The sequence below is a fragment of the Muntiacus reevesi genome, chromosome 12 (genome assembly GCF_963930625.1).
Source record: "Muntiacus reevesi chromosome 12, mMunRee1.1, whole genome shotgun sequence".
NCBI lineage: Eukaryota > Metazoa > Chordata > Mammalia > Artiodactyla > Cervidae > Muntiacus > Muntiacus reevesi.
The window spans coordinates 14627172-14648199 of NC_089260.1; the positions used below are offsets into that span (position 1 = coordinate 14627172).

General features: G+C 45.8%; 1 protein-coding gene across 1 annotated transcript in view; it reads left to right on the top strand.

The window, feature by feature from the left end:
- The first annotated feature begins 12759 nt into the window (after positions 1-12759).
- Positions 12760-21028, top strand: part of LAPTM4B (lysosomal protein transmembrane 4 beta) — a 61747-nt gene continuing 53478 nt past the window's right edge. Inside the window, exon 1 of the mRNA XM_065903208.1 lies at positions 12760-13091. Within this exon, the coding sequence (XP_065759280.1) occupies positions 12993-13091 (99 nt within the window). The 5' untranslated portion in view covers positions 12760-12992. The remainder of the gene's footprint in view (positions 13092-21028) is intronic.

Consider the following 21028-nt stretch of genomic DNA (forward strand, 5'->3'; position numbering starts at 1 on the left):
TCTCCCCTCAACCACCGCTCTATGTTCCGTTTCTATGAATTTGACAACGTTGGATTCCTCAAGTCAGCGGAAGCAGACAGGATCTGTCTTTTTGCGATTGGCCTGTTTTGCTCAGTGTAAGGTTTTTAAGGTCCGCCTGTGCTGTAGCATGTGACACGATTTCCTGACTTTTTAAGGCTGAATAATATTCCCTTACATATCTGTATGTATCTCACATTGTGCTTATCCATTCATCTGGACACTTGGGTTGCTTCCCCATTTTTTGTGAATAATGCTGCAGTGAACACAGACCAAACACCTGCTGTTTTGGTAAGCAGGAAAGTATGTCTCCCAGACTCCTTGTCAGCTGGTTTCTGGGAGTTCAGCCAATGGAAAGCTCTGGCAGGAGCCTGGAGGAGGGGAGGAGGGGAGAGGCCAAGGCAGTCCTGCTTTCTCTCTGCTTCAGGAGGCGTTTCCACCAGCAGCAGCCTGTCTACAGAGATCTGCGCCACCCGCCACCCATGCAGCTCCGCCCTTCCCACCATGGTCACCGGTCTAGCCGGGTGGTCTAGCCGGGTGGAGATGGGAGTGCCCTTCCTACTTTTGCCAACATCTGGGTTGCCTCAGTGTCCCCTGTCTGCCTTCTCATCCGGGTGCAACCATGGTGTAAGATTTAAGTTTTCTTTCACTGGTGGGACATAACACAGTGACACGCAGACAGAAGGACAGCAGAATTCTGTGACTGAAGGCTCTACAGTAGAGAAGACATGCAGACAGGACCAGCTGGGGACAGGGTGACGGCAGGTGGGACTGTAGCTTCTGTATGGCAAGCGGGGTGGGGTTCGCAAGGTTTTGAGGGCTTCCTGGGGACTGGGTATTTTGAATAGCTGCCCACCCAAGGGAAAAAGCACCACGCTGGGTGTTGGGTATCTGGGGCCGCTGGCCTTGGGTAAGTGCACATTGTAACACAGGCATGATAGAACCTGATAGGGCAAGCAGTTTGGGTGGGGGCTTAACAAACTGCCTGCGAAGTGGGACTGAGCGTTTGCAGCCATGTCTTCAAAAGTGGGTCAAGATGGCACTGGTGAAGTATGCTATTATAGGAACCAATTCCCTGTAGTACATTCCCTTTGTGTAAAATGTCTAGTTTGGCTTCTCTTTTCCTGACTGAACTCTGATGGGTACAGCTGCGTTTGGTGGCATTCCAAATCTTTAAACATTGGTAAACTGAAGAGTATGCCATGCTAACACCACTATTCATCAGAATGTTGTTGTTGTGTTGTTAGCCGCAGTATCTACCACTGATGACTCCCTCTGCCCCTCTTGTCTCTTTCTTTACTCTATGAGGTTCTTGGAGGCGGAGGTTGGGTCTTAGGCTGTCTCTCTTACAACCCCCAGTCCAGAACCTGAGCAAACCCCAAATGTGTGCTTTAATAAATACATGATTCATTACATGGATCTCAGAGCGTATCAGTCACGCTTTTTGACTTCCGCCTTGGCTGCAGTTCAGGGCTGGAGCCAGCTCCACGCTCTGACCTTCACAGTCCTGACCCCCGACTGGGACAAGATCCAGATTCTTTAATGAATCATCTGGCATCCTACTTATTTGCTTCCACACACTCCTATAAAATTGGCATCGATCACAGCCTCCATGAAGCAATTCTTTGTTGTTTGACAGAAACAAGAGACAGCTCTCACTTTTTTTAACTGTTGTTTAGTTTGTGTTTAACTTCTGAGAGAAATATGGGGCCTGTCCCTAGGGCCAGCTTCAGGGGCCTGCAACCTGGGCAGTACTACAGGGTCCCCCCACGTCAAAGGGCCATGCTTGGGTTAATGTTCCACTGCTGTCATCTTCAAATTCCTAACGACCTTTAAACCAGAGGCCTCACAGTTTCAGCCTGCATCCGACCCACAAATCAAGGTAGTAGGTCCTGCTTATCTCATTTGTATGTCCCTTAGGCTCATGGCATCCATTTTCCAAGTAAAACAGGTTTAATATTTACAAAAACCTCAGTGGTTCAGAAGCTCCCTCAGGAAAAATAAATGAGGAGCATGGCATGAGAAGCTTTTCATCTTCTGTTACGTCCCCTAGCTACACTGACACCCATAGAACTTCCTTAGCCCCGTCACTCTCTCGTCTGCCCCTTTTCCTTTCAAATGTTAAGTCCCAGCTTTTGTACTACTTCCTATTTCTAACCTTGGGGCTCACCAGCCCCTAGACCCTTGGGTATCCCGCTCCCATCCTGCCCAAGTTGTCCTCTGTCTTTCTCCTTGGTCAACCCCAACTTATCCTATGATTTGGAATTTAGCTGTCACCACCTCTGGAAAGTCCTCCCTGACCTTTCCAAGCTGAGATCTGAGGTTCTCATAGCACCCTGAGCTAAAGATATCTAAGCACTTATCTTGCTGTTATGTTTTCTATTTACTTCACTGTCTCCCTCATTAAATGATGAGCTCCTTATAGAGACCATTTCTTGTTCTGAGATGGTGGCCAGGCTCAGTTCCAAGGAGACAATAAGTTCTCGCTCATCAAATGAGTGAATGGGTGAATGGTGTTAGACCTAGGAAAGAAGTACTTTCAAGATCGAAGAAGACATTCCAGAGTGCCCTCTGGCATAGGCATATGGAACCCCTTTCCAACACGTCTAGGGAAGGCATTGGGCCCCCTTTTACATTTCCAGGAGTTAGGTGGTAGCTCTTGGAATTTCTCAGCTTTTTTATTTTTAAATTTTATTTGTTTATTTTTGTCTCCTCTGGGTCTTAGCTGCAGCGAGCAGCGGCTACTCTCCCGTTGCGCTGTGCGGGCTTCTCATCGCGGTGGCTTCTCCTGTTGCAGAGCATGGGCCCTAGGGCTCTCGGGCTTCAGCAGTTGCGGCAGGTGGGCTCACTGGTTGCAACTCCCAGGCTTTGGAGGACAGGCTCAGTAGTTGTGGCCCATGGGCTTAACTGCTGTAAGATGTGGGATTTTCCCACACCAGGGATCAGACCCGCGTCTCCTGTATTGGCAGGTGGACTCTTTACCACTGAGCCACCAGGGAAGCCCTGAATTTCTTAGCTTTGAGAGGGCGCCTGAGGTCGCTCCTGGGACAGCTGCTTGCTGAGGTCATGGAGGTAGTTCAAGTGAGACCTTCCCTCCCCCAGAGGACTGTCTGGCTCTATACAACTCCCAGATCAAGTGTCTCTTGCAAAACAAGGTCCTGATGCATAGCACAGGGAATTACATTCAGTATCCTGTGATGAATCATAATGGAAAAGAATAAGAAAAAGAGGGAATCCCTGGAGGTCCAAGGATGAGGACTCAGAGAGTCCACTGCCGTGGGTCTGGGTTCAATCCTGGTTGGAGAACTAAGATCCCACAGGCTACACCACACAGCCAAAACAGTAATAACAATATGAAAAAAAAAAAAAATATATATATATATATATATATGTGTGTGTGTGTGTGTGTGTAACTGACTCACTTTTCTGTACAGCAGAAACTAACACAATACTGTAAATCAATTATGCTTCAATAAAATTAATTTTTTTTTTAAAATGTCTCTTGCTTCACCTTTTCTGGTCTGCATTCTCTTCACCCTTTACAAGGCCTGACTGTCCCTCTGCTTTCCCAATGCGTTTTGTTTGCGCCTGTAAGGATACTTGGCACACATTCTGAATAGCATCACAGTGATTTGTGCACCAGGCTAAACAATAAACTTTGGGAGCAGGAGCAGAATGTTCTGTTTGTAACCTTTATGTCTTACGCAGTCAACACTCAGAGTAACGCTAGGTAATTTGGATCTCAGATAGATTGAAATGTAGTTTGTCCTAGAAAAGAAGAAATTTGACAAAAGAAAGAGTGGCATTATCTGACAGAAAGAAAAAACTCCCCCTACTCACTGGAAAATACCTGAACTTGGAAGAAGTGGGGCAGGGAAGGATCTAGGGAGAGAAAAACTGGAGATGACAAGGGAAAGGAACTGGTGACGAAGAGGTTGCAAGTTCTGATGTCCAAGAGGTAAGAAGGGCTTAAAATCTGGAAATGAAGGCAGGTGGCTCAGTGGTAAAGAATCTGCCTGCCAATGCAGGAGAGGCAGGAGACCTGGGTTCGATCCCTGGGTGGGGAAGATTCTCTGGAGGAAGAAAAGGCAACCCACTCCAGTATGCTGGCCTGGAGAATTCCACGGACAGAGGAGTCTGGCAGGCTACAGTCTGTGGGACTGCAGAGGTGGACACGACTGAGCAAACACAGTGAAGGCACCGTGGGACAGTGAAGGATGGAGAGGAGGGATGACGGGTGAATGGCAGGGCAAGCTGACCAAGGCCGTGGAGGCTGTTGTCCTTCGCCCTCGCAGAAAAGAAGCAAGCGTCTCCCCGGACGCTGAGACTTCTGGTAAAGCAGAGCAGGGTCCTGTGGCTCCCTACCCCCCACTCCCATGTCCTCAGCCTGCCATTTGTCTGTGGAAAAACTTTAGTCAAAAAATAAGTTTAATCAGAGAAGTGAGAAAATGCAGAAACAAAGGAAAACAGTCAAACTAGACAAAACAATAACAGTTTAGTCGCTAAGCAAAGTCAAGGACCTTTTGGTTCCTCCTCAAGGGCTACAGATAATACTCTGAGCCATATCCAGGGAGCTGTCTTATAGAGACTGAAACCCCCACCAGGCGGACGAAGTCAACTACGTGATGACCAGGCTGTAGCCATGACATAAGCTGTCACAATTCTGAGAACTGGCCTCAACGAAACGGGAACAAACCGACCCTGGACTGAAGACTAATGGTACTTAAAACAACAAGATAACGCTGAGCAGACCTCTGCGTACCAATCCCCCCCCATGTCCACCCTGCCACCCCCACTGCAGGCATCCAAAATAAAGCAAACTTTCGTTTCTACTCACCTTGCCTCTTTATTGGTTTTTGAGCAGAGCACTTTTGGTTACACTAAGGATGAAATCAAGGTGACTTGTCTAAATAGCCCTGTATGACTGCAATCAGTGTTCCAGTTACATCTGCTACTGTTTGAAAAACAAGTGACCAAGCTGTGACTAATTACCTTGGGAAACCACTGTTCCTCTTTTTGTGGCCAATTCCATATTCTCTTGCATCCAAATAAATACAATTCCAAAGGCACTACATAAAGCATTTGTTTCTTTGTTTTAATTTTATTTGCATTTATTTTTTGCTGTATTCCATAAATTTTTGATTCTTCGGTTTCTTCCGGGATACCTTTTTCTTCTGTGCAACCTCCTCTTCTGGTTTAGGAACAAGGTGATCTTCCTCAGTAAGGATCACCTCAATGGGCAGGAAGAGCTCATGGATGGGTTGATCTGACCATGAGCTCTGTAGGTCCTATGCCACATCTTCGGGACTTTGTTCACCTGGATGTGCTCAATGACCAGAGAATCTACATCTCATCCTTAAGTTCAACATTACCCTCTGCATTTTTGAGCAAGGGCAGGAGAAATCTCAGCACTCTTTTTGGGCCACCGGCCCTGCGTCCAGCACCACTCTTTGGCCTGTGCACACCTACCAGCTCCACCATACCAACAGAATGGACACATTGCTTCTTTAAAGTGATATCCTTCAGATTCTTGGTGGCTTTTCAGACATGCATACCCTTAATGGCGGGGGTGGGGGGGTGGAGGGTGGTTCACAAGTGTTCTTAAAGTGAACCTGAAGATTTACATGATTTTGTGGGGTTTCAGGATCAATTTTTAGAGGTCACTTCAGGCTGCTTACTGGAAAAGCTTAAGTGTTCTACTGTTGTTGTTGTTTTTAATTTTTTAATTTTATTTTTGTTGTTGTTGTTGTTGTTTTTAATTTTTGATGGTACAGCTCAGCTTGCAGGATTTTAGGCCCCCTACAAGAGATGGAAAATTTGAACTTGATGGTGAAAGTGCAGAGTCCTAATCACTGGACCACCAAGGAATTCTTTGACATCAAGTTTTATTTAATAAACTTCATTTGCAGATGTATGGTTTCTCTCTCCCTGGCTCATTTCTCCAGCTAAGAGTCCTCTACTCTCTCTCTTCTTATCAAAAGCAATTTGGCTAGGGTCTGTAAATTTGAATATTTGAAGATTAAGCTCTCAGAAGTACAAAATTCCTTTGAATCAATGAGTCACTTGCTTAATGAACATGAAATTCTGGTGGGGAGGGCAAAGCAGGAGATAACTATGGGAATGTGCTGGGAGTCTGAATTTGGAATGCAGCACTCCCCATTCTTATTCTTTATTTCTGTTTCTTCTCAGAGCACTAATGCTTGTCCTAGCGCTGGTTAAAAGTGGTTTTGAGCATTATTAAATATTAATGGAAGATTGCGGAGAGAAAAGTATCTCTAATGTGAAAGAAAACAGGAATTTGAAGTGAAAAACAAAGCCCAAACTGAAATTTCTTGTTTGGTACCTCTGATTAAATCCCACAATTAAAAAAAAAAAAAAAAAATCCCACAATTACCTTCTTGTTGTTGTTCAGTAGCTATGTCATGTCTGACTCTTGGTGACCCCATGGACACTTGCTCTCCTGTCCTTCACATGCCAAGCTCCCCTGTCCTTCACAATCTCCCAGAATATGCTCAAACTCATGTTCATGGAGTTGGTGATGCCATCCAAACAACTCATCCTCTGTTGCCCGACTTCTCCTCCTGCCCTCAATCTTTCCCAGCATCAGGGTCTTTTCCAATGAGTCCGCTGGTTGCATCAGGTGGCCAAAGCATTGGAGCTTCAGCTTCAGCATCAGTCCTTCCAATGAATATTCAGGGTTGATTTCCTTTATGATTGACTGGGTTAATCTCCTTGCTCTCCAAGGGACTCTCAAGAGTCTTGTCCAGCACCACAATTCGAAAGCATCAATTACTGCCGTATCAATAAACAAGGATGTCACAGTCATCAGCTATTGCAGCCCTCCAAAGTGAGCTGGTGAGCCCTGAGGGAACTCAGGATGAATACCTGCCATCTAGTAGCCCTCAGACTATAGCTACTCCCTACAGTGAGTCCAGAGGAACTCAGGATGTGAAAAAATACAAGAAATTGGCCCCAGATATCTGAGGTACATATCAAAAGAATAATTTCAGTGAGCTCAGACTCTCCCATCTTCCCATACATATAGGAATGTACCTTAACTTGGGATATCTAATTTTCTTTAATTTACAAAAAATTTTTGATGTTCAGACCACCTGCCTTTTGTTGCAAAATTACTATGTAACCTGGCTCATCCTCTTTGCCTCCTAGCAGCAAGTCACTCAAGGTTACTTGAGATGGTGTTTTCCAGGCTTGAAGTCCTAAAAATTCCCATCGAGAGAAATATAACTCTCAACTTTTAGGTTGTATTTTTTAAGTCAACATAACTAAAAATAAATAAATAAATAACCCTTCCCTGAAAGACACAGGGGAGTTGAGGCCTTTTGAACATGAGCTGCTTATACTCTTTCCTCACTGCCTGCAATAAATCCTGTTAAAGTACCCTCACCACAACCCACTATCAGTATATTGGCTTTACTGTGCAGCAAGTGAGCTGACCCAAAATCTGGTCCAATAACATCATTGCCAACATTTATTAGATCATCGAAAAAGCAGGAGGGACTTCCCTGGTGGTTAAGTGGCTAAGACTCTTTGCTCCCAGTGCAGGGGGCCTGGGTTCGATCCCTGGTAAGGGAACTAGATCCCACATGACACAACTGAGATCCCATATGCCAAAACTAAGACCCCGCTGAGCCAAAAAAAAAAAAAAAAAAAGCTTTAAAAACAAAAGAAAAAGCAAGGGAATTCCCCAAAAACATCTACTTCTGTTTCATTGATTATGCTAAAGCCTTTGTGTGGATCACAACAAACTGGAAAATTCTTAAAGACATGGAAATACCAGACACCTTACCTGACTGCTGAGAAATCTGTATGCAGGTCAGGAAGCAATAGTTGAAACTGGACACGGAATAATGGACTGGCTCCAAATTGGGAAAGGAGTGCCTCAAGGCTGTATATTGTCATCCTGCTTATTTAACTTATATGCAGAGTACATCATGTAAAATGCCTGGCTGGATGAATCATAAGCTAGAATCAAGATTGGGGAATTAGCAACAACCTCACATATACAGATGATACCACACTAATGGCAGAAAGCAAAGAAGAACTAAAGAGCCTCTTGATGAAAGTGAAAGACAAGCGTGAAAAATCGAGCTTTGCTTTTCGTTTCACTGCCATAATACGGAGAGGTACTTTCAACATGAAGGGTGTGTCTGTGTGTGCGTGCGTGCGTGCGTGCGTGCGTGCGGTGTGCGCGTCTTTTATTTGTCCTGTTGCTGTACAGTTGCTTTTCCCAGAAGAGCCGTCGTGGCATTCCATTCCATCATTTCATGGTAAATAGAAGGGAAAAAAGTAGAAACAGTGACAGATTTTATTTTCTTGGACTCCAGTATCACTGCGGACAGTGACTGCAGCCATGAAATTCAAAGACACCTGCTCCTTGGAAGGAAAGCTATGACAAAGCTAAACAGCATATTAAAAAGCAGAAACATCACTTTGCTGACAAAGGTTCATATAGTCAAAACTATGGTTTTTCCAGTAGTCATGTACAGATGTGATAGTTGGACCATAAAGAAGGCTGAGTGCAGAAGAATTGATGCTCTTGCATTGTGGTGCTGGAGAAGCCTCTAGAGAGTCCCTTGGACTGCAAGGAGATCAAACAAGTCAATCCTAAAGGAGATCAGTCCTGAATATTCATTGGAAGGACTGATGTTGAAGCTTCAATACTGTGGCCTCCTGATGTGAAGAACCAACTCATTGGAAAAGACCCTGATCCTGGGAAAGATTGAGGGCAGGAGGAGAAGGGGAGGACAGAGGATGAGATGGTTGGATGGTATCACTGGCTCGATGGACATGAGTTTGAGCGAGCTCTGGGAGATGGTGAAGAATGGGAAGCCTGGCGTGCTGCAGTCGGTGGGGTCACAAAGAGTGAGACACAACTGAGCGACTGAGTGACAAACAACCTGCATTTACAGTTTTTGCCTCTGTGAGAAATTCAATTTTCACTTGGGGGCAAATATCCAGGGAAAAATAGCTTCTAGCCTCTATCCCCCCAACCCCCAGCCCCCACCCCCCAGTCTGATGGCTAAGATTCCTGGTTTCCATTCAAGCTACCCAGGTTCAACTTCTTGTTAGGTGATTAAGATCTCATTTCATGCCACCACTCATTGCTGCCTTGCCAAGATTACTACTATAACCATTTATCTTTTAACTTTTTTTATTGGAATATAGCCAATTAACAATGTTGTGATAGTTTCAGGTGTATATCAGATGGACCCAGCCCTATATATATATATCTCCATTCTCCCCCAAACACCCCTCCCGTTCAGTCTGCCCTATATCATTGAGCAGAGTTCATTCTGTTATACAGTAGGTCCTTGTTGGTTATCTATTTTATATACACCAGCGTGTACATGTTGGTCTCATGGAAGCATTTTTAAAGGTGACATTTGGGGTGAGAACCGCAGGGGGTGTGACCTTCTTCTGATTGGTTGGTGGTGAGGTTAGAGGGTGATGTTTCAAGAGTGTTAATCATCTGGGGTCTTCATCATTGTCCACCAGGGGCAGGGTGGTGTGTCTTAGTTTCTGCATAACAACTCAAAGGCATGTGTCAGATTGCTGTGTTCCTAGAGGAGGAAGTGGGATTCCGCTTGAACACTGGACTATCATGACTTTTCTTGCTGAGCTGCTTTTCCTTGTTTCTGCATTCCCTCCCTTCTCTAGTCGGCAAGCACTCCTGCCTGCTCTTTGAAGCTCAAGGAAGGCTTAGGAGACTAAAACCCTTTTCGACAAACAAGAAACAGGAGCAGTGGAGGGGCTTTTGTATCCAGAGGGCCTCGCAGGGTCCTCCTCGGCTTTGGTGTTCATTATTATTTCTTATTAGGGCTCGTGGTTGACATCTCTGGGGGTGACTCTAGAGTTCCTTGAGATCCAGGTTTACACTACACAATAAGAATGTGAAAACTTTACAGCCTCGTAAAACTATTCTTGCACTTAAGCAGCCTTATCTCATATTCCTCCTCCTTTCTATATAATCTTTCTTCAAGAAATATAGATCCAACCAGTCTTTCTTTTTCCAAATCCAAAATGAAACGTTGACATGTGCTCTATAATAATTTTAACTTGTCTGAGATGCTTGGCTTACACAGTGATTAGCGGCTAATGTAGGACAAGGATTCTTCTGAGGTAAGAGATAGATGTGTTGGACACCTGGTGTTTGTCAAGTGGAGTAAAATTCAAGTTTTTTTCTCACCCAGACACTCCATGAACAAGTGTTAGTCGCTTAGTCGAGTCTGACTCTTTGCAACCCCGTGGACCCCATAGCCTGCCAGGCTCTTCCATCCTTATGATTTTCCAGATAAGAATACTGGAGTGGGTTGCCATTTCCTTCTCTGAGAACAAAGCTAGAGGCAAAATCTGAGCTCTTCTAAAGTAAAGAGATAAGGTGCCCAATCCTGAGGTCAAGGAAGACTTCCCTGTCTGCACAAGGGCAGGAAATCTTCTTGAGGGTCAAAATGGGAAGGAGTCCAACCTCATAGTAAGTGTGGACATGTACCCACAGGCCTCTACGGTCGGATCCATCTTAGCATGTGCATGCCTCTTGGGAATGGTCCAAGGAGCAGTCAGATGTGAAAAAAGAAACAAGATAATTGACCAAAGGTAAACAATGACCCGGACTTCCCAGGTGGTTCAGCAGTCAAGAATCCACCTGCCAAAAAAAAAAAAAAGAATCCACCCGCCAATGCAGGAAACAGAAGAGGCGCTGATTTGATCCCTGGGTCGGGAAGATCTCAGGAGAAGGAAATGGCAACCCACTCTACTATTCTTGCCTGGGAATTCCCGTGGACAGAGGAGCCGGGCAGGGTACAGTCAGTGACTGGGGTTACCAAAGATTTGGACACAATTTAATGACTAAACAGCAACAAAACAAAGACCCAGAAGCACTGCCCTAAATGTGATTTAAATCACCTCTTTACTGACCTCCTCACTCAGGACGCCCACATTCCTCTCCAGGTGTGTGTCTCTGCCTAGTTTCTGACGTAGCGTGGTCCTCATCATTCAGGATGGCCATATTCCTCTTTTGCTTTGGACTTGTTGCTTTCCTCCTCCTTAGAAAGGATGCCATACCCTTTCTCCCTGGTGTGTATCTCTGCTCTGCCTCTGACTTAAATAGATAAACTTTTTCTACTATGTGTCCTCCCATAAGTTGTGCTGCCTCTGTAATAATAAACTTTGTAACTGTTTTTAGTTTTGGCCTCCTGGAAACTTTCTTGCTTTCAAACTTGAAAAGGAGTGAGGGCCACTTTGCTTCTAGCCTCTAGTCCCCGGTGGTCTGGTGGCTAGGTTTCCTGGTTTTCATTCAGGCTGCCCAGATTCAGTTCCTGGAGAGGAAACTAAGATCTCTCTTCAGGATCACTCTCTCTCCGAGATCAGTTCCAGACCAAACACTAGATGGGAGGAAATAATCGCAAAATGGAGTCCTAAAAGTATCTCTTAACTCTCTGTGTTGGGTCTCAGAGATGCGACCCAAAAAACTGGGTTCACCTCTTGGTGGGTGTGGAGCTAAAACAAGGACCGTGAGAAAAAAGGATTTATTACTTGCATCAAGTAAGGAGAACACTGGGGATCTTCCCCAAAGCAGTGTCTAAGAGCAAAACTGGGGAAGTTTTAAGCTAAGGCTACAGGCATATTCATGAAGGGGTTTGGGTGATCACAGAGTCCAAACTTGAGTTGACTGAAGTCATGAGGGCCTAAAAAGGTCGACAACATCGTCCCTTCGAGCAGTGGTCCCCAACATTTTTGGCACCAAGGACCAGTTTCAAGGAAGGCAACTGCTCACCTCCTGCTGTGGTCCCGTTTCTAATGAGGGGTGGGGGGTGTTGGGGACTCCTGCCTTAGAGGATGGCTGCACACTGGAAGGGGTTTAAATTCTGCGAAACAGTTCAAGAAAGTGGGTCAGGTTAATGGTTACCACTGAAACACACCTGGGAGTCTTCACACCTGATTTGTTCTCTTTGCTATTGTTACTTCTCTTGCCCCTTAACAGTTTTTTCTTCTGTTCCCTTAAGACCTTTCTTGCTGAGGCCTGCTCAAGGACAAGCACTGGGGTCAGTCTAAGATCACAAAATGGCTTAGGCCAAAAATGGCTTCTCTTATGCCAAGAAAGCCATGCCTGGTTCTCTTTTTTCCCCAGGACTCCTTACCTTACCTTCTTACACCTTGTGGCAGTACTTGGCTTGATGACTGTTTCTTTAGAGCTGCAGTCACGATTTAAAAACGCTACCTGAAGCACAGAAGGTACACATCCTATTTTCTGGGAAAAGATTAGTAGCACAGTGATTGAGCTGGGAAGCAGAGACAGACTGCTCTGGGAGGCTTCAGTGGCGGTTCAAAGGACTGCAGTTGGCCGGAATCACCCCTATCGTTTCCCTCCTCCAGCCAGTCTGCAAGATAACAACGGGGATGGCACCGAACCTACAGAATATCTGCAAGATACAAGTGGAAGGAGAAAAATAAAAACCACCACCAACTGTAAAAGACTGTAAAAGAATCTCGAACTGGTGTGGAGTTACACGGATGACCAATCGAAAGAGGGTAAGGCCCGGAACTCCACCGGGGGCCGACTCGGGGACGACCCGGGGTGAGGGTTGATTGATTTCCGTCCCCCGGGGCGGGCGGCGCCTGCCGCCGGCCGGAGCCCGCGGTGACGTCACAGGGCCCCCGGCGCCCGTCACGTGGTCCGCGGTCGCCCCGGCCCCGCCCCCGCTCCCTCCCCGGCCCCGCCCCCTTTCCCCGCAGCCCTCGGAGCGCAGGGTCCGGCCGAGGTTCCAGCTGCGAGCTCTTCGCGGGGAGAGGCGCCGGGCCCGGGGCCGGTGGGCGGCGGACGCGGGCCGGGAAGAGGGAGCGAGGGTAGCCGGGGAGAGGGGAGCCGGCGACAGCCGCGCGGGGAGCAGGACCGACGGCCGAAGCTCCTGCGAACTTGGGCGCAGAGTCGCGCCGCTGCGCCCGCGGCCCGAGCGATGAAGATGGTGGCCCCTTGGACGCGGTTCTACTCCAACAGCTGCTGCCTGTGCTGCCATGTCCGCACCGGCACCATCCTGCTCGGCGTCTGGTACCTGGTGAGCGCGACCCGCCTGGGCGAACCCCCTCCCCGGGGTGGGGGGCGCGCACCTGCCCGGGAGGAGGGCGGGCGCCCCGGGACCCCCCCCACCCCGCCCCCGGGACCCTGCCTCACTTTTCACACCCCCTCGTGGGTACCGGCTGCGGCCCTCGGGGTTGGGCGAAGCCGGCGTTAATCCGCCTAAAGTTATATTATTAGAAACTTAATTCTCTGGGCCGGCGGCTCGACGATGCACCCCCACCGCACCCCCCGGCTCAGCCAACCTGTGGCGGGGGCTGCGGTCAGGGCCGGGTGATCGGGGTGGGGAGGGTTTCGGGGTACGGTGCGCGCGGGCTGGGGTCGCTCTGAGCAAGGGGGCGCCCGAAACCCTCCGCCGGGAGCCGGCTGGGGCTCCGGGAGCTGCGCGGTTTCCAGCGAAAGTGCGCTTCGGTGGTCTGCGGACTCCCTCCCGGCACCCCGATCCTTGCCTGCGGAGCACGTGTCCGCCTTTCCTTTCTTCTCCGAGACCGCTGGGCTTTGTGCTTTCGACGGGTCGCGAGAGCCGTCGAGGCGGTGAGCCGGCACCTCTTGCTGCGCACCCACCCCCCCGCGTGCCCGCTCTCCTGCCCGCAGGTGCCCGCGGTTTTGCTGCCGCGTCTCCCGCGCGCTTTCGCATCCCGAGTGGGAATGGGTGGGGGCGCCCTACGCATACGTCTGTTGTAAAGCCCTTAGTCTAGGAGGGGCTTGCCTTGTGATTACACTGCGTTTCATTCGGCCCTGGACAGCCATTATCTCCTCCACAAACCCCCGATTTGCAGGTGATCCCTACCTTCTTAGCCGACCCAGAAGACCCATCTGGTCTGTTAGTTTGTTTCTAGGTTGGAGCTTTTTGTCTGGGGAGCAGTGATTATCAGGCGCTAGTGAGGCAACCTGATGGAGTGGTGCCCTGTACCAGCTTCAGGTTGATTGGTGCCCCTCCCCAAGACTGCACCAGCACCCGAGTCGGGCTCCGCTGCATCGTGGTTTCTGTTCCATCATGATGGAGAGTTAAGCCCGAGCCTCTTGGCGCTGAATGCCTCTGCACCAAGAAGAAACTCCTTAGACGTGGTAGTAAGATGGCATATAGAACTTTCTAGTGGTGGTACATTCTGATCTTAGTCATCAGTGTTTTGGTGGGTTCATAATTCAGTGTTTGGATGTAACACGGATGTAAGTTGAATTGTGAACTCGTTTGTGGTGCCATTGTAAGCAAAACACCCCTGTCCCCCCATATGGTGTTCTCTGTGCTATTTATAGTTTCAAGTTTCCTTTAGTCAGTGCCTATCACAGGCCACACAATAGAAATCTTTGGCCTTAAAAGCTTTCAGACAGATCTTTAGTATATGTGGGTTCTTACTGTGCGGCTTGAATGCAGAGAGAACATCTGGGTATTGGCTCTACCCTGGTTTTACTGAAAGAGAAAAAAAAAACAAAACGGAAATTTAAATTTACAGCGAAAGAATAGTGGGTGGTCTTGAAATAGTGCTTTTATTGATGAGCAAGACAATTTTATCCGCATGTCTTGTGTCCTCCTTGAAGATGTTGAAATCTGCAGGCTTGCAAGTACATCTATGAATGTAATTTGCAAAATCTAGGGCACTGCATTAGGCAAATGGACTACGTGATCTACAGGAAAGATAAATCTACTTGAGCCCTGTTGTTGGCGGTAATCCAGTAGGACACATTGGTGTGATAAAAGGAGAGGACTCTGCAGGCTTTGTCCACGGCTTGAGCGTGCTCTTTGGGGAAAGGAGTTATTGGTATGCAGGTTTTAGCATTTGGAAAGATGGCTTTCTGAAAAATAATTAGAAAGCTTTTCAGCAGATGTGAATAAGCAAGCCACTTTGGGGCTTCCCAGGTGGCGCTAGTGGTAAAGGACCCGCTCTCCAATCCAGGAGACGAGAGAAACAGGTTCGGTCCTTGGATGGGAAAGATCCCCTGGCGGCAGAAAGGGCAAATCACTCCAGTGATTCTTGCCTGGGAAATACCCTGGGCCGAGGAGCCTGGTGGGCTACAGTCCACCAGGGTCGCCGATTGTTGGATACAACTGAAACGACTTAGCACACTCACAATGTATGGGAAATCTGCTACTGCTCATCTTTATAATTGCTTTTCTCAAAACAATTTAAACTTTTCTTAAACTAGTGAGTTTCCCTCATCCTTTTACATATAATTTGGTTATCCAAAACTGATTTACACGTATTTTTAAGATGAAGGAGCTAAAGAACAAGACATCTCTTTCTCTTACCACCAGTCATCTGGATGGAATGAGGTCACTATCAAAAAAAGAGTTTTCAGGAGAAAAAAAAGGGTAGGTGTATAGATATTCAAAAAAGAGTCAACTGGAAAGGAGAGGTAAAGTGAACCTTTTTTATGCATTTTCTAGTTGTTTTCTACTGTGACCATTTACTAGGCTCCTGTGTGCCAGGTCCTATACTGTTTGTGCTCAGCCGCTTCAGTCTTGCCCAGCTCTTGGCGACTCCATGGACCATAGCCTGCCAGGCTTCTTTGTCCATGGAATTCTCCAGGCAGGATTACTGGAGTGGATTGCCATTTCCCCCTCTCCAGGGGTTCTTTCCGACCCAGGGATGGAACCTGGGTCTCCTGCATTGCTGGCGGATTCTTTTACCACTGAGCCCCTGGGGAAGCCCACTATACCATTGATAGCAATCCTTTTTTTGGCCATACACCGGCACTTCCCTGACAAGGGGTCAGACTCCGCTCTCCACAGTGAAATCGTGGAGTCCTCATCACTGGGTCTCCAGGGAATTCCCTAGAGTCCTTGATTAAAAAAACCAGCGTGAACTACGTAAGGACTATGAGTTGAGTTTATTCAGTGTCATACTCTATATAAAATAGCCCAGGGGTACAACTTCTCAGACGGCTCTGAGAAACTGTTGTGAAGATGTGAGGGAGGAACCAGGATATATGAATTTTTTGCTGTGAGAAAACCTGTAGTCGAAGTCCTAAGATGAGTGTTAATCATAGAACAGGCAAATCAGGTTAATGATTTTATGTATCATTTTCTAAGTATGGGAAGATGCAAGAATCTGGGAATGCCGAAATTTCTCAGTTATAGATCTGCATGATCTTGGGGCAGGTGTCCAAGGCACAGACCACTTCCTGTCTGTCTCTAGCCTGAATTCCCCTCAGTCCTAGAGTCCTGGGTGACTGCAGTGGCTGACGGCTTGATCCTGTAGAACTGGAATGGCAGGCAACATTTTTCTCTACAATGCTTTGCATAAGCTTAGTTTTTACATATTCCTGGTAGGTTTTTTTTAAATTCCCATTTTATAGAGGAAAAACCAAAGTGAAGAGGTTAAGTGATTTGCAGCTTGTGGTTTGAGTGATGTATTGGTTTGTGCTGTTTCCACAGTTTTACCTTTTAAAAGTTGTTTTTGCCTTGAAAGGATAAAGGTTTCCTTCAATCTAGTTTTAAAAAAGAAAGCATATTGATTTCAGGTATTTGATATTTGTATCAGCGATGGCTTTTCATTTACTTTCTTTTTTTTTCCCTTTAAAAATTGAGGCATACTTTACATATGGTGAAAATCACAGGTATTAAGTGTTCAGTTCATTAACATGACCAATGTTTGCACTTTGTAACCCACACCCTTAGAGAACATTCCCAGAAAGTTCCCTCATGCCTCTTCCCTTGTGTCTATCCCCTCCATAGACACCCCACCTCATAGGTGTTTTGCCTATTGATATAAGTGGGATTGTACTGTAGGTGTTTTTTTGTGTTGGGTTTCTTTAATTTAGCATAATGAATTTTACATTCATTCATGGTCTTGGAGTGCGTCAATATTTGTGCCTTATTATTGCTGAATATTGCTTTGTTGTAAGAATATACCACAATCTGTTTATCCATTTGCCAGATGATGGACATTTTGGGGCTCTTACAGATAAATCTGCTCTGAACAGTCTGAAAAAAAAAGACTATGTGGACATCTGTTTTTATTTCTCTTGAATAAATACCTCACAGTGGGGTTTCTGGTCGTTGTATGTTTTAACTTGATAAGACACTGACAGGCATTTTCCAAACTGCCATTTTTACACCCCAGTCGACAGGGTATAAAGTTCACTGGGTGCGTAGTGGTAGCTATTGGTGACTTGAGTTTGAATTCCCCTGTGTGATTGATGACGTGAAACAGTTTATCTTTGCTTCTTGGCCAGCTATATATCTTCCTTTGTGTTGATTGCACATTTTTTAAAAAACTGAGCTTTATCTTTTTTTTTTTTTTAATTCTACAGATTTGTGAGAACTCTATATTTTGGATACCAGTCCTTTATTAAATATATCCTTTGTGAATATTTTCTTTCAGCGTGGCTTGCCCACTGATTTTCTTAATAGTCTATTTTGATGAACTGGAGTTTTTAATTTCAGTTAAGTTCCATTCACCTTTTTTCTTTTATGGTTAGTACTTTCTGTGTTAGTACTTTCTTTGCCTACCCTGAAATTGTAAAGATACTCTTCTTCCCTTGTCTTCGGAAGCTTTATGGCTTCAGCCTTTATGTTTACATCTGGTTTAGTTCTAAGTTTTGTGTAGAGCTTTTGTGTTTTGTGTACTGCGATGTGAGGTGGAGGCTTATGTTTACTTAGAAAGGCAGTTTAATCATTAAACCTAAGAAAAAAGTTGATTTCTCCCATAACTGTTAATAGCTACGAACGTTTTTTAGAAAAACGAGTAAGGTGCATATCTATTCTCACCAAATGAGGACTGATTTGTCTTGGTTTACGAAGGGATCACGATTTGAAAGGAGTACTCCACGCAGAATGCTTGCTCTGTGGGATTCTAGGATTTCCTCTCTTCAACAAAACCTAATATTCTAAGCCTGAATCCGTTAACTTCCCTAAATTTGCCCACACTCAGATTTGCCCACACTAGTCTCCTTCGACTCCTGTCTCAGATTCCTCAGATAGCTGCCTCTGTCCCCCCTTGCCATCTGGATCTCTTCCTTTATTCCATCTCCATGTTATATTGATTTTTTTTCCCCAACCTCCTGAGTGCCTTATTCTGTCCTGTTCTTATTCTTGCTACCACTTCTCTCGTTTAGACTCTCATTAACTCTCACTTAACTGTTATAGTAGAATCATAACTGGTCTCTCTGCTTCTAGCCTTGCCATCAGTAATCCATTTTTTTTTTTCAGTCTATTGCATATGCAATTTCCAGAGGTATTTTTCTCAAACACAAATATGAGCTTGTCATCCTACTCCTAAAAAATGTGGGCTCACTGTCTCCGGGAGATGTGTGTTTCTTGACGCGTGTGTTTCTCATCCGATGAAGTCGGCTCACACAGTTAAACAATGCGGTGAATTTCACCGCATCCCTCTCCCTCCTCTCTCCCAGCCCTCAGGTTACCTTCCTTTAGGATACAAATGTATCCTGTGTACGCCAGCTAGTAATTAAGCTGTGAGTCCTGAGATTCATTTCAGATTTGATAAATTTGTCTGTACAGTCCTGAATCAAACAGGCCACGGTTATGTGACTAGAATATACTGATGAATTTAGGTCTGGGATATGCTTCCCTTGAGCTATTGGTTAGGAGGGATGTGAGGGGAGGGGGTGGGATTAATTTAAAATATCGGTGTGAGAGCAGAGAGTTGAGACATCCGGAGGCTGTTACTGGGAGGAGGAAGAAAGAATGTTTGGAGAGCAATAATAAAAATAAATCCCTGCTGTATTACTTATGCTAAAGGCCACATTTTTTTATATTTTTTATTTTGTAGCGGGGTATAGCTGATAAGCAAAAAATGGGACAGTTCAGGTGGACAGCCAAGGGACTCAGCCATACAGACACATGTATCCATCCTCCCCCGAGCTCCCCTGCCATTCAAGCTGACACATAACATTGAGCAGCTTTCCCTGTGCCTACAGTAAGTCCTTGTTGGCTATCCATTTTAGATATAGCCGTGTGTGCGTGCCCGTCACAAACTATTCCTTCCCCCAGTCCTTCCCCTCAGCAACCATAAGTTCCTTCTCTAAGTTTCTTTCTGTTTGGTAAGTAAGTTACAAAACCTTTCTTTCTAGATTCCACATAAAAGGGATGTTATGCTATCTCTCCTTTTCTGTTTTAGCTTCACCCAGTGTGACAATCTTTGGGGCCATCCGTGTTGCTGCAAATGGCATTATTTCATTCTTTTTACTGTAAAGCCTGCATTTCTTATGGTTTATATTTTGCCATCAGGACTTGCATTGAACCTAACACCCTCAAGCATACTTTTTCCTTTGTAATTTCTTGCATTTTATCAGATGATTTTCTTAATATATTTTGAAAAGTGGTGCTGACAGTTGGAAGAATCTGTCATTGACACCTCGGATGGGTCCCCGTTTGTGCATACCACCCTTTTTACCATTCTCTAAGTGTATTTTAGGTTAGTCTTCAGCAAATACATACTGAATGCCTCTTTGTGCCAGACACTCTTCTTTGGGGAGTTGGCCATATATCAGATTATAAAGGATGAAAGAGCTCAGAGTAGCTGGTCTCATTGGCTTTTTGGCCTGGCCTGTCAAATAACCAACTAGTTCACTTTGAAAGTCACAGCTTGCTTGTGTAGCCAAGCCTGGTGGGTTCTTTGTATCCTTAGAAGTCCTGGTGCAATAACTATTGATTTCTGTCTGCATAGTAATACTGGACAGTAAAGCCGACATCTTGCATTTGTAGAGTGATTGATACTTGGTTTTCAGTGGACTTTCACATTTGTTCCTGTTTAGACCTCAAAGCAACCCTGGGGTCAGGCTTGAAAGGTGATGATATGCTCCTTTTAGATGAATAGTTTCTTTCCAGCTGTCAGATTCTATAACTTGGTCCATAAATTCAGGGCAAAATAGGGACTAACTTATAATATGTCGGTAATTCTTATTACCTAGTGTTTTCCTGACTATATTAGATTGTAAAAGACTGAAATTCTAAAGTAAGGTTTTTGGATTTTATTCTGTAGATAGTGAGAGGCACTGAAGAATTATTAACAGGGGTGAGAGGGTGAGAGCAGTTTTTAAGGAGGATGGAAAGGGCTAGCTGTTTTAGATGGTCAGGTGACAAGGCAGGGTGCGGACAGCCTTCCAGATGGGAGATGCTGGTACATCAGGTCTTCCCTCCAGAAGTTTCTCATTTGCTAATGATGCAAATTATATGAATGGGAACTCTCATTGGTTAGTTAATGATACAAGTCTTATCTTGCCATCCTGCCTCTCTTCATCTGAATACTGCAATCGAACAGATTTGGGACAGAAATGGATACTGGGTTTTCGAGAGATGTCCAATGAGTCCCTTAAAAAAAACACAGGCCTCCCCGACCACAAATAAAAAGGATCGAAGGAAGTTTTATGAAATACTGTCTGGTGAAGATTTCAGTGGTGTTTACTACCTTCTTAAAAAAGCTTCAAAAAATTACTGCTATTTATTATTTATGGCTGCCCTGGGTCTCCGCTGCTGCCCGTGGGCTTTCTCTAGCTGTGGTCTGTGGGCTTCTCTGCAGTGGTTTCTGTAGTCGTGGAGCCCAGGCTCTAGGGCGAGCCGGCTTCAGCAGCCGCAGCGCGCTGGCTCAGGAGCTGTGGCTTAGAGACTTAGATGTCCGTCAGCCCATGGGTTCTTCCCCGGACCAGAGATCGAACCTGTGTCCCATGATGGATGTTCATCCTGAACGTTTTAGAGGCAAGCCGACCAAGAAGTAAGGTGTTTGTTAATATCACTTTCTCTGGGTCCCACTATAGATACATTTAACGTAACGTTAAAAAGTCCTGAATATTTATTGGAAGGACCGATGCTGAAGCTGAAGCTCCAGTACTTTGGCCACCCGATGCGAAGAACCAACTCTTTTGAAAAGACCCTGCTGCTGGGAAAGAGTGAAGGCAGGAGGAGAAGGGGACGACAGAGGATGAGATGGCTGGATGGCATCACCAACTCAATGGACA